This window comes from Dendrobium catenatum, unplaced genomic scaffold, assembly GCF_001605985.2.
Source record: "Dendrobium catenatum unplaced genomic scaffold, ASM160598v2 fragScaff_scaffold_1163, whole genome shotgun sequence".
NCBI classification, from domain to species: Eukaryota; Viridiplantae; Streptophyta; class Magnoliopsida; order Asparagales; family Orchidaceae; genus Dendrobium; species Dendrobium catenatum.
Genome location: NW_021319625.1, coordinates 1,332,045 through 1,345,404, shown reverse-complemented (window position 1 = coordinate 1,345,404; position 13,360 = coordinate 1,332,045). Strand labels below are relative to the sequence as shown.

The following is a 13,360-nucleotide window of genomic DNA, read 5'->3' as shown; positions in this document are numbered from 1 at the left end:
GCTTGCATTTATTCCCCCAATCATAGAGAGTCTTTCAACTATTTAAGTGCCTTAACAATATCGGAATTCAGCGATCTTGGACTCGTTGGATTCTTCTCGTCGAGTCGCTCGATTTGATTATAAGCATGTCATATTTAGATATCATTTTGTCATCCAAATAATGTTTTGATCCTTCCAAATGTAGTTCAACCCCACGATTTGGACCCTTTGGGCCCGGGTTGGACCGATTTTGGTGTTGTTAAGTTTGTCTCTTTGAGACATTTAATTTGACTATAAGTTTCCTGAAATTAGAATTCAGATGATCCTGAATTTAATTTTAAAAATTTCTAATTTAAATATGCCTCGAGATTTGTGCTCTATCAAAGTAATTTTTGATGACGTATCAATTATTATTATTATTAGATTTCAAGTAATGTTTTGCAACTCATTTTATTTTACACCAACACTTAAAATCAGTTTGCCTTTTCTTATAAAAATTGTATTGATTATTCACAACATTAGCTTTGGGCAGCTGCATTCATAACAATTGAACTCTTTAATACAACTTCTAAATAATCAAAACAAAAGAGGAGTAAAACGAAAGAATTCAACCTAAAATATACAAATATATGACTACAAATAAATAGCACGAAAAATAGCACAACGATCCACCTCACATCTCCTGCGCCGTCGAAATGCCTAAAAACCTTCCGGAGATCGCGGCGGCAATCACCGCCGTGAAGTTTGAATCCTTTGTCAGCGATGAGGCCATGTCCTTCACAAGCCTTTCCCTCAGCTCTGGTTGCCGGGCTTCTTCTCTTTCCCCCCTACTATCCTTCGTCTCCGGAGCTCCGGAAGCTCCAACGCCATCCGCCGTGCCGGCGGTTTTCCGGCTTACAGCGTTTTCGACTTCAGCCGCAGACGACTGGTAGTGGTTGTGCTCGCCTTCGTAAGTGGCCACGAGTAAGCACTGATCATCGGCACTTCTCTGCACCTGGTTCAGCGAATCCAATTTAATACAATCAGTAACTGAACTCAAGCAGAATTTTCAGCTAGAACTCAAAAAAATTATAACTTTTTCCAGTTAGAATAGAGAGCATGATTGAAATTTGCATATTTGGAGTATACAATGAGCATAAGGAAGTGAATGAGTGATAAAATTAAAAGAATAAATTAAGAAATGATGAAGGTGTTGACTTTTTGCTCTGAAATCTGTACCTTTTTCTTAACAGGGCAAGTAGGAGCAAACGAGCATCTGAAATAAGCTCTCGGACATGGATTATCCCTTGTAACCTTCTGCCCATACTTCCTCCATTGATATCCATCTCTCACCACCTACACAGATCCCCAACAATCTAAACCCATTTCCAAAAAAAAATTAAAAATAAATAATTTAGCGAACATACCAGGCTTGAATCAGATGGATCAGTGCGAGCGTACAGCTTCCAGATCTTCGGCTTAGATCCTTCCTCCTTCGCCTTCTTGCACGAGTTCGCGCTCGAAACGCTGTTCGCGGCATCGCCGGCGCTCTCAGTACTCTTACGCTTCGCCGACGGCGGCGAACTGGATCGCGCTCCCTCTGACGATGCTACCGCAGCGGTGGGGCCGATCATGTCTATCAGCTGAGCTCGAAGTGCGTCGTAGCTCTCGCACATGGTGGCGAGCATCGATGTAAGCTTCATGTTCTCCTCTGTAACACGCTTGAGCTCCTCCTGCAAGCACGGAGGAGGGCTCGGCTCTTGCAGAATGCTCTGCTTTGCGATGCCGATGGTGAGGTCGAGGCTGAGGGAATGGGATTCCATGATCAAGGCTCGAGCTTTTTGTTAGTGGGATCAAGGGAAGGAGATGGGTTAAGGATATATAGAGTTGAGAAGACTGGCAAGAAAAATTAAGATTTTGTTTTCAGGGGTATGTTTCTGTTTCTTTTGGCTTTTTTGGGGGGATATGGGGAGGTGGAAGAGAAAGCAGGAAGGAAGAAAGGACAGAGATTGAGGGAATGGAAGAAGACGCGAAGGTTATTGGTCTTTTAAAGGAGGCGCTTTGAATTCTCGGTCAAGGGCTGTGTTCTAACGGAGGAGACGAGAAGGTACGGAGAGGAAAAAAAAGAGGTTAGAGGGGAGAGCGTAGAAGTATCCTTGACTTAGCTGTTTCTGGGCCGGCATGCTTGCGAGTTTTCTTTCTCCTTTCTTTTGTTTAGTGGGTGAGGTGAGTTAGTGCATCCAAAGCGTGTGCTTTTGGAATAATTATTAGGCCAGGTGATCTGATGTAGTTCTACGTTCAGATGTCAATAACATGTCATCACGTGCTCTTATTTATTACCGCGCGGCCCAACGACTTGACCCAGATCGGAACCCGGGATTGCTATGTTCGCGTATTGCTAGGTATTGCTTGACAATAATGAAAAATATCGCTCTGTAACACAAATACAGAGCAATACCGAGCAATACCGAAACTCGGTATTGTTCGGTATTGGTCTTCACATAATAGTATTTATCGTTATTGCCGAGCAAAATCGACCAATACCGAGCAATACCGAGTAATACCTGGCAATACGCGAACATAGCAATCTGGGGCCGTTCTGGGTCGGGTTGTCAGGCCGCGTGATAAAGAGTAAGAACACGTAGAACTATTTTACTGACGTCCGAACGTAGAACTACGTCAGACCACCTGACCAAATAAAAGTTTGTGCTTTTGAGTAATAGATCTAACCTGTTTGGCACATAAAGCATGGTCAACAACTTCATAAGCATGGTGAGGGCACAAAAAAGTTAAAATAATAATAATTGTTATGTACTAAAAATCATTACTATTATGTGACATATTTTTAATGATAAAAGTACTATAACATTTATGGTGAAAGAATTTTTGATATGAATATTGCATATAACAAGTATAAAGTAAATAGAGAAATTAAATTTTTATGTGAAGATAGGGGAAGAAAAAAATCATGGGACTTAATATAATTAAAGTAATCCACCAATGAGAGTCAAATATTATAAATATAATCATTTTCTTAAATTATATAGAATAAATAATATAATAGGCATGATCTGTGGAATATATCTACTTAATGATAATAAGAGTCTTAAGGTGATTAAGTTGTCATTAGGAGTTTGGTTGGACATAGGGAGATTAAGAAAATGGGTATCAAGCATCATGGCTGAAGCACATCAAGCATCAATAGATAATGAGAATCATGACTCAGTGGATAGAAACACTTGTGATTGACGAGGTTTAGACAAGCAATCTAGAATGTCAAAAGTTAGATTGCATGGGAAAATTGACTTGATTACTTTTCTTATAAGGGGAGACTAAGTAGCAAGAAATATGGGCATTAGATATTCCTGGCTAATGGATGTTGGTCATTGATAAGCATCATTGTAAGTCAGCTTATGCTAGGAAGTTTGCTTAACTAGTCTTCTTATAAGAGAGGTAATCAAGCAACTAAAATGATGGGCATCAAGCATCGACGATGATAGGTATCTGGTAATGGTCGACATGGAATATTAGTCATACACTCCTTATAATAAAAGAGACATGACAATTGGGAAGATATGCAACAAACATCAATGGCTAACGAGCATCAAGCATTAGTCATTTGCAACTATTGTGGGGTGATTAGACAAGAATGCTGGAGGTTGAGTGATTTCAGGAATCAACATGGTTAGACGTTGGATGATTGTGAAGGCTTGTATTTGGCATTAGTGAATGATGGACTTCAAATGTAAGTCATTGGCATGTATCTATTAATGAGCAATGAAAATGTTGGAGTAATGGGGATTGATCAACTTGGTCAGTTTTCTAAATGACTAGAGAAGATGATTAAAAAGGTTTGTGTTGGATGTTAGAGGTTTGCATGCATTGGATATTAGTAGTTGGCTAACATTGATCAATAGTTGACCAAGAATATTGAAGGTGAAGCTATAATGGGTGGTTATTTCGATCTTTTTTCCTTATAACAAAGGGAATAAAAAATCAAGATATGTAAGTTAATTATTAATGATTGAGGGGCCTCATATGTCAAACAAAAATCAATTATCTTAATCATTCTCCTTATAAGGTCCACCAAGATGATCGTCAGAATATGCATTAGATATCAAAGATTGATTGACAATGAATATTAGTTGTTAATAAACATTGTGCTATAATCACCAAAGAAAATCATATAAAGGGTGGCATTGGACATTTTGTGTGTTTCCTCTCCCCATAGGAGTGGAGATTATGTGGCTTAGAAGTTGGGCATCATGCCTTAGTGGTTGACCTATGGAGGTTATTGTTAGGCATTTGGCGATAGTTAAAGAGAAAAATTAGAGGTTGGGCAATTGGCTTGATCAAAGATTAATTAAGCAGCTAAGAAGATTAAGATCGAGATTAGGTAGTTAATGGGCGTTAGATGTATATGGTTGGTAATCATTATACGATGATTAATGAGGAATGACAAATATTTAGTAACATTTGGTGGTCGGCTTGGTTGCAGTCATCATAGGATAGGAGATTAGTTTACCAAGAAATCTTAAGTCAAACATCGACATATATCAAGCATCAATAATTGATATATGTTTAGAGATAATTGATAGACCCAATATGAAAGTATTGATGATAGTGTTATATTTGTCAATATGTTAGTTATGATGATGGGTGTCGATATTGGTAGTGGTATAAGTCAATAATGGAGGGTAGAGCTAGAAGTTCTAATAGTCCTATAAGCCATTCAACCAAAAACCTTCATTGAATGTAAAAATATAACATGGTTATAAATTTAGAGAATATCCTATCAATTCTATAAGAAATTAATACACTCCATTAGAAAATCTAAATTAATTATCATATGCATAACCACTCCCTTGATGTCAATAAGGACAACCTCTTGGGGATGTGACTCAATTGATTTCCCCTCAATCATAATTTTACTTACAAGCAAAGTTCGAACATCCTTTAAGATAAACATTATTTAACTATTCATCCAAAATTTTTCAAAAAATATCATAATTACTTTTAAAGGCCTCTTTGGGGTTTAAAGTGCCAAAGCTGAATTCATAACTAACATGAGACATCAAAACAAAAGATTTATGATGATGAATCTTTGGTTTTCCCCCAAAAAAAGATCATTTACTTGTTTGAGGTTTATAATTCTTAAGAGGTTGTAACTGTCATAAGCCTACCTGATAAGACCCATAGACTAAATAGGTCCTATCATGTTGAGTTATAACAGGTGAATTATAGGATCTAAGTTTTTGAAAGTTTCAAAAATCTTCTTAAAAATAATAATAAACACATAGTTGCTAATAAAATTCAATATTGAAAATAAACTTATATAGAAGATTTATTTTTCATTTATTATTAAAAATACATATACAATCATAGTGCATGATTATAAATAAAAACTACATGATAGAGTAATAAAAACTAAACATGAACGTGCAAAAAAAAAAAAAAAAAACTGCAAACTTAGATTAGATTTTTGAAACCATTGGTAAATAGATTCTTTCTCTTTCCCAAACCTCGAAAATAGATGGTAAAATAATGGTGAGCTAAAACAGCTTAGCAGGCTATAAATAATGATATGAATTTCAAATATTTTTTTATTATTATTTTTTTGAATTATTAAATGTAATATAACAATTCAATGTGCTGAGCAGAGTAATAATAGCATAATAGTTATCCAAAGATTTGAATAACAATACTGAGTAGTTAAACAAACTGAAGTTTCAAAATGAAATTAATTTTATAGAACATAATATAATAGATTTCTTTGATACTAAACAGAATCTAAAGATTATATCCCCTTATAACTCCCATCAAAATTTTCTCTTTTTCAGACACAATCCAAAATTATGACTCTCAATAGAATGAATTTTAGAGAGTTTCATATTCTCGACATTAGACATAACCTAAAGGATTTTAGTTCCTTATATCTCCTAACAGATATTTTTCATATCAGAACTCATATAATTAAATCCATTAAACAGATAATTCATTGCAATATAATAATTAAAGTATTAAGTAACCCGATGAAAAATTCCCAACTTTCTATTTCAATTCAACTTGATAAGACCCACTAATAGGATAGGTCCTATCATATTAAGTTGTAATAAGTCAATCTAATAATCTAAGTTTAAAAAGTTTTCAGAAATCTTCTTCCATTTCAATCTAAAAATAATAATAAACACCAAGCTGCTAATAATATTTCGTACTAAAAATAAACTTATCTAGGATATTTGTTTTCATTTATGATTAAAAATGCATATTTAATCACATGGCATGGCTATAAATAAAAAATATAACTCAAAGTAATAAAAACTAGCCATAAATGTGAAAAAATTAAAAGAAATACCTACAAACTCATATCAAATTCTTGAAACTATTATTTAACTGGCTCTTTCACTTTACCAGATCCTAAAAATAGAATACAAATTAACGGTGAGCTAAAATAGCTCAGTAGGCCATAAATACTTAATCGTTCTTCGTATAAGGGCCACCAAGATGATCGTGAGAACATGCATTAGACATCAAATATTTATGGACAATGAATATTGGTTATTAAAAAGTTTTGTTCAATAATCATTAAAGAAAATAAAAGAAAGGGTGTCATTGGACATTTTGTGTGGTTCCTCTCCCTATAGGAGTGGAAATTATGTGGCTTAGAAGTTGGGCATCATGCCTTTATGTTTGACATATGTAGGTTATTGGTAGGCATTTGGCGATAGCTAAGCAGGAACATTAGAAATTGGGCAAAGATTGGGTAGCTAAGAAGATGAACATCATGGTTAAGTAGTTAATGAGTGTTATATGTATATGGTTGGTAGTCATTATATGGTGATTAATGAGGAATATAAAATATTAAGCAGCATTGGTGGTTGGCTTGGTTGCACTCCTAATAAGATGGGAGTTAATTGACCAAGAAATATTAAGCCAAACATCAAAATATATCAACATCAATATTTGATATATATTTAGAGATATTTGATAGACCCAATATGAAAGTGGTGATAATGGCATTGATATTACTCAATATATAAGCTGTGATGATGGGTGTCGACATTGATCGTGGTAGAGTCAATGATGACTAGTGGAGCTAGGAATTTTGATAGCCCTATAAGTCTTTCCACCAAAAACCATTATTAAATATAGAAATATAACATTTTAATAAATTTAGAGAATATCCTAGTCAATTCTATAATAAATTAACACACACCATTAGAAAATCTTAATTGATTCTTTTATGCATAACCATTGTCTTAATGTCAATAAGGATAACCTCCTTTGAATATGACCCAATTGATTTCCTCTCAATCATAATTTTACTTGCTAGCAAAGTTAGCACATCATCTGAGATAAAAATTATTTAACTATTTGGCTCAAAATAAAATAAAAAATAAAAAAAACAATAATTACATTTAGAGGCCTCTTTGGGGTTTAATGTGCCAAAAATAAATGTATAACTAATGTGAGAAATCCAAGATTTATAGTCCTAATGATGAATTTCACTACAGGAAAATCACTCATTACCGACGATTTTGTAACAAATCGGCGGCTTTTCGGCGATTAAAAAACTGCCGGTAAAAAACGTGTAGGAAAAGGTTTTCGGCCATCTTTTTCCGACGGCTCTAAGCACCGGTGGCTTTCCGGCGGTTTATACCGTTGATCTTTTCAGGCGGTCGTAACGCCGGTGACCGCCGGTTATTTATCATCAGCATACCAGTTATTCGACCACCAATTTAGCCAGATCATTCCGGCGGCCAAACCGTCGGATTATTGTCGGTTGACCATCTGCGATCGCTGGTAAATAACCGACTGTTTATCGGTGGTTATAACCGAAGGAATTACTGGCGGCTAAACCGCCGGCTTATCGCCGGAAAATCGCCGACTACCGTCGGCAAACCACTGGTACGTACTAGTGGTTTTAGTGAACTTTCGGGGGCTATAATTAGCCATCCGATATCGAAGTTTCCGGCGGCCTAACCGCCGGTTAGCCGCTGAATACCTGTAGCATCTGGAAAAAAAATTGACAGCCTTCCCTCTATATTTATTGAATTTTACCCTAAACTATAAACCTGCATAAAAAATATAATAATTATCACAAATATGGCAACACGCCACTATAATCAATCACAACAATTATCATAAATATATTCATCAAAATAAATAAACTCATAATAAGTTCATAACCAAACAAATAAGGTCCTTGCTTAAACACAACAAGTTCATCAAACCAAATGTTTAAACCAAATAAGTTCACACATAAGTTCATCAAACAAATAAGAGTACTAATCCTCCTATGTGTTCTCACTGTCTAGTGATGCATGTGACTTCTCTTGCTCTCTCTTCTTTTAATTTTCATCTATATACGATCGCAGCTCTGCCTACATCTCATTTTGAACCTTTCTCATCTATTTTATCTCTCTCTCTCTCGTCAGCGTTGTAACCCTTTTGCTTACACTTTTTTTAGCTCCACTAGGATCATAAAATGATAAGGTAGATGAACTGCCCTCATAAGCATAGCCTTACGAACCCAAGCCATATACTCTACCCCTCTACCTTCCTCCAACAACATCTAATCATGTATGATACTCAAAATACTAGGTTAATCCTGAAGATGATCCCTTACCAGTGGACTGACAACTCTCCTGAGCTCGTACAAAAATAACTTGCGAGAATAAATCCATAAAATATATTGATATTAGAATGAGTTTTATTATATTAAATTTCTATTCCCAAACTCCAAAACATTATACTCACATTAGCTTTTTTAGCCTTTTTATCAACCAACTGATGGTCAGCTTGATGTTGGTGAGTCCTCATATATGACTCCAGCGGTGTCGGCTCCCGGCCAAGAAACTCTTTTTTAAATTATATTTATTAATCTAATTCAAAGCTTTTACCAGTCATCATCTATGTTACGTATGAGGAATAGATCCAACAGTATGAAAAGAGCTTCCTAAACCCCCACAATCAGATGCTTTATTCCGTTTATTCTACTATCTAATTTTTATGAACTCAGGGCTCATCCAAGCTCTACTCAGATCTGCCCATACGCCCTCTCCAATTCATATTAGACGCTGCCCAGACTTTCTAATGTCCATGAACATGTCCCTAAGATGAATCGATCCTCTCCTCTCAAAATGTATTCTGATCCTCATGCTATACTCATGCAACCACTTAAAATCTTTTTGTTAAAAAAAATATAGGCATAATAAAAAATATTAATATAAATTAAATCAAATATTTTAATTCATACCAAATAAGTATACCTGAAATTCTCCAAACCACATATCCCTAATTTTCTTTGAATCTTCTTCCATGATAAGTAAGGAGCACCATATTTATTCCTTATGATATCTTGAATCTTGTGGGTAGGTGGCCTTGAAGGATTGAAGCTGTAGGTTAAATTTTTTTGTCAATAACATATAATATTAAAATATAATAAATTTAACAATATAAATTAAACTTACGTCTTACCCTCAAGCTCAATATATTGATGCTTATCTACTGCTGCTGCATGATCCCCAGCACCAAACTCTGCTGGTCTAGATGGTTGATCGTGTTTTGGCTGCACCATATATGGATAATTATATGGCTAGGGGAAAGGAGGGTAAGGGACGGTGGATGGACAAGTTTGTGATGCTGGTGGGGGATAATATGGATATAATGGAGTTGTGTGTACCTGATTTGGAGAGAAAAATTGAGGACTCGTCGACAGAGGATGAAAGTACCCAAGAAAGGGTGGTGGTACAATAGCAGGTGAATCTGACTGACCCTGACTCTGCTCACTAGGGGACTGCTGCTAACTCCTAAGTGGTGGTGGTGATGGTATAACTGATGGAACTGATCTATGTCCCATACTTTCATCAAGCTATCTAGGTATGTTAGGTCCAACACTCAATTTTTTTTTAGAAAACTTTGAGATGATGGATCTACGAGGAGGATCGTCACCTGAAGACATTTGCATTAAAAGAAGTAATTAGTAAAGTATTATAATATATAAAAAATAAATAATACAGATAGACAATAATGAATTATAAAAATAAAGAATTACATAATACACATAATAATTAACATTCAAAATAGATTTGACAAGAGACATTACAAGAATGATATGTTTCAAAAAAATATAATTCTGTAAGTACAAAAACTATTCAGAATTAAAAATATTTTTATTGCTCTCCAAAGTATCTTCATTTTTATCATCATTCTCACTTAATGAGCTAGTTGAACTATTCACATCTTCTAACTGTAATTCAATACTAGAGGTTGTAGTTGGCATCTCCTCAATTTTAATAGGCCTACAACTTGGCATTTCATCCTCTTGATTTGTAGTTGCTACAATATATTATTAATTCATTATCTCCCATACTTTTATTTTTATGATAGCTAGCCAATCTTGTTTATCCCTACGACCACTGGGATATTTGCTGAATTAAACTTGAACATCTTGACTTGCTAAAACAAATGGATAAAACTTCTCATATCTTCCACTATATTTTACATCTACTAAATCATACACAGGATGAACTCTTATGCCTCTATTCTGTACTGGATTATATCATTGACAGTTAAACAAACATATAAAATTTTCATCTTTGCCTGGGTACTCCAGGTAAAGAACCTTATTCAGAATACTGTAATAATCACACTCATCTTCTTCATGAGTATTTCCTCTAACACATACTCCATAATTTTCAGTTTTTCTTCTTTCACTTCACAACTTGATATGAAATATGAACCCATTCACTGTATATATTGGACAAGCTTTTACTTTTCGTATTAGGTCTCATGCTAGTACTTGCAAATCTTTATTGAAATAATTATTATGAGGGTTTTGTACCTATTTTTTTTTTTAAATATTAATACTTTTAGTATTAAATAAGATGTAATTCAAATAAAAATTTTAAAATTTATGAGCTCACATAAGATCTAAATTAAGTTGAGAATTTATTTGTAATAACTTGTTCAATATTCGTAGAATCTATCAAAGGCAAATTGCTTACAAAATACTTGGTGACAAATCATCCAAATAATATTTTAGTATTTCAAATAAACATTACTCATTATGCATATTATAGAATAACTTACTCTAAGATTGGGTTGAACTTCTTCACAGTTCAGTAGCACATATAAATTTGATATTTTGATTTCTAAATCATTGAGAAATATTTGAACAAATTTACCAGTAGGCTTTTCATGACTTCTAAATACTGATAGTGTAGCCTGTGATTGCTCTTTTAAATCAAAGTCCATATTACGATCAATCTTTATTCTTGTACTCATTATATGGGGCTTAAAGTAGTAGGAGCAGAAGTGAGTGATTTCTTGAGAAAATATGCTTCTTATATTGATCCTTCTTATCGTGCTTTATTCTTAATATATTTTTTTAACTTGTTCAAATATTTATTAAACAATTACAATCATCAAGTTAATAAATATATGTTTTTAACTTGTTTAAAAATATTAAAAACTTAATAAAAATATGTTTTACCTCTCATAAGAATACATCCAACGATATTGTATATGTCCACCAACTCCAGCTTCATAAGGTAGATGGACTGGAAGATGTTCCATAGAATCAAAAAATCTCCGGGGAAAATATTTTTTCTAACTTGCAGAGGATGATTGGTATGTTCTCCTCGCTTTGGATGCGCTCGCCCCTCTCCTCCGCCTGCCCTCTCGTGCGATCGAGCTGTCTCCGGTCGCCGATGAGCTGTCTCCGGCCACCGACGATCACACCGACCGCCCACGAACTCCCCACTGTAAGGCCGCCAATGAACTTGTATTTTTCGTGCGCAACGCCGCCTCTGAGATGATATTTTTTAATTATTTTTTATGTATTTTGTCATGGATGCTCTCACTAGACATTTGCAAGAGAATGTACCTTGTTGTATGCTTTTTTTTCTCACTAGACTAGAGAAGGAGTTGAAGATAAACTAGGTCAACTATAGAGTCTAAATGTTTTTGCTTGAGTAGATCTAAAACTGAATAGATGGGGTGTAATTTTAGTAGCAATAGACCTAGTGAGCGGTTTGTGACTTAATTTGGGCTTTACCCGTAGAGATAGAATATGGAATGAGCATATACATGAAAATGTTTGAGCACCTCCAGTGGATGATGAGATTAGAGAGTGTCGCCTTAGATTTACCTTGGAGTATACTTTTTGTTGATGATATTCTACATGTTGATATGACTAGAGACGGAGTTGAAGGTAAACTCGAATTATGGAGGTCAATTTTAGAGTCTAAAGGTTTTCACTTTAGTAGATCTAAAACTGAATATATATAGTGTAATTTTAGTAGCAATAAACCTAGTTAGGGGATTGCGACTTTGGGCGATCAAGTAATTAATAAAAGTACATGTTTTAGATATCTTGGATCTTTTATTTAGAGTGATGGTGAAATAGAAGGGGATATTATCAGCACAATTCAAGTTGGATGGTTGAAATGGAGGAATGAATCGGGCTTGTTATTGTGTGATAGAATAGTCCCCCTCAAACTTTAGTAAAAATTCTATAAGATGGTAGTGAGATCTGCAATACTTTATGGTGCTGAATCATGGTCAATAAAATTAGTGGCTTAACCCTTAGAGATAGGATACGAAGTGAGCATATATGTGATAAGGTTGGAGTAGCTCCAGTGGAAGATAAGATTAGAGAGAGTCGCTTTACATGGTTTTGTCACATTAAACGGAGGCCTTCTGATGACCCGATAAGGAAAGTTGAGGTATTAGATTTGACTTATGTTAATAAAGGTAGAGGTAGACAATACATTCTAATTTAAGTAAAGTATACTTGTTCGAAAGTATAGCACGTACACTTGTTAAGGTTGACACACGTGTTCTAATAAATGTTTTCATAACTATGTAGGGGGCGTTTGCTTCAACGTCCAAATGACTATACAAGAAGAGAGATATTGGATGTATAACAGATTGTTACCGGGTTTAATAAATGTTTTCATAACTATGTATAACAGATTGTTATCGTTTGAGTTGCATACAAGAACTCATCAACATCAAGCTGACCATCAGTGGGTTGATGAAAAGGCTAAGAAGGCTCATGTGAGTATAATTTTTTGGATTTTGGGAATATAAATTTATTTTAATAAAACTAATTATAATATCAATATATTTTATGGATTTATTCTCGCAGGATGATTTTGTACAAGATCGAAAAAGTCGGGCAGTCCACTGGTGAGGGATCATCTTCAGGATCGACTCAGATTTTGAGTATCATACATGGTCAGATGTTGTTGATGGAAGACAGAGGGGGAGGGTATATGTCTTGTGCTCACAAGGCTATGCTTATGAGGGCAGTTCATCCACCTCAGTATTTTATGATCCAAGTGGAGCTGAAGAATCTATAAGCCAGAGGGTTGCAGTGCTGATTAGAGAGATT

At 34.8% G+C, this 13,360-nt stretch overlaps 1 protein-coding gene across 1 annotated transcript; it reads right to left on the bottom strand.

Moving 5' to 3' along the window:
- Positions 1-469: 469 nt before the first annotated feature.
- LOC110114655 (probable WRKY transcription factor 40) lies at positions 470-2,129 on the bottom strand. Its single transcript, XM_020847604.2, has 3 exons — positions 1,386-2,129; positions 1,198-1,314; positions 470-973 (listed from the first exon to the last, which is right to left on the bottom strand). The coding sequence occupies exons 1-3, from the start codon at positions 1,779-1,781 to the stop codon at positions 653-655; spliced, it is 834 nt and encodes a 277-aa protein (XP_020703263.1). The 5' UTR covers positions 1,782-2,129; the 3' UTR covers positions 470-652.
- Positions 2,130-13,360: the final 11,231 nt, after the last annotated feature.

Bases quoted from the DNA above. Each gene is read 5' to 3' on its own strand.
- LOC110114655 (XM_020847604.2), bottom strand. From the start codon at position 1,781: ATGGAATCCCATTCCCTCAGCCTCGACCTCACCATCGGCATCGCAAAG. The intron at 1,315-1,385 runs GTATGTTCGCTA...GGATCTGTGTAG, and splicing joins ATCCATCTGATTCAAGCCTG to GTGGTGAGAGATGGATATCA. The intron at 974-1,197 runs GTACAGATTTCA...TCGCTGAACCAG, and splicing joins CTTGCCCTGTTAAGAAAAAG to GTGCAGAGAAGTGCCGATGA.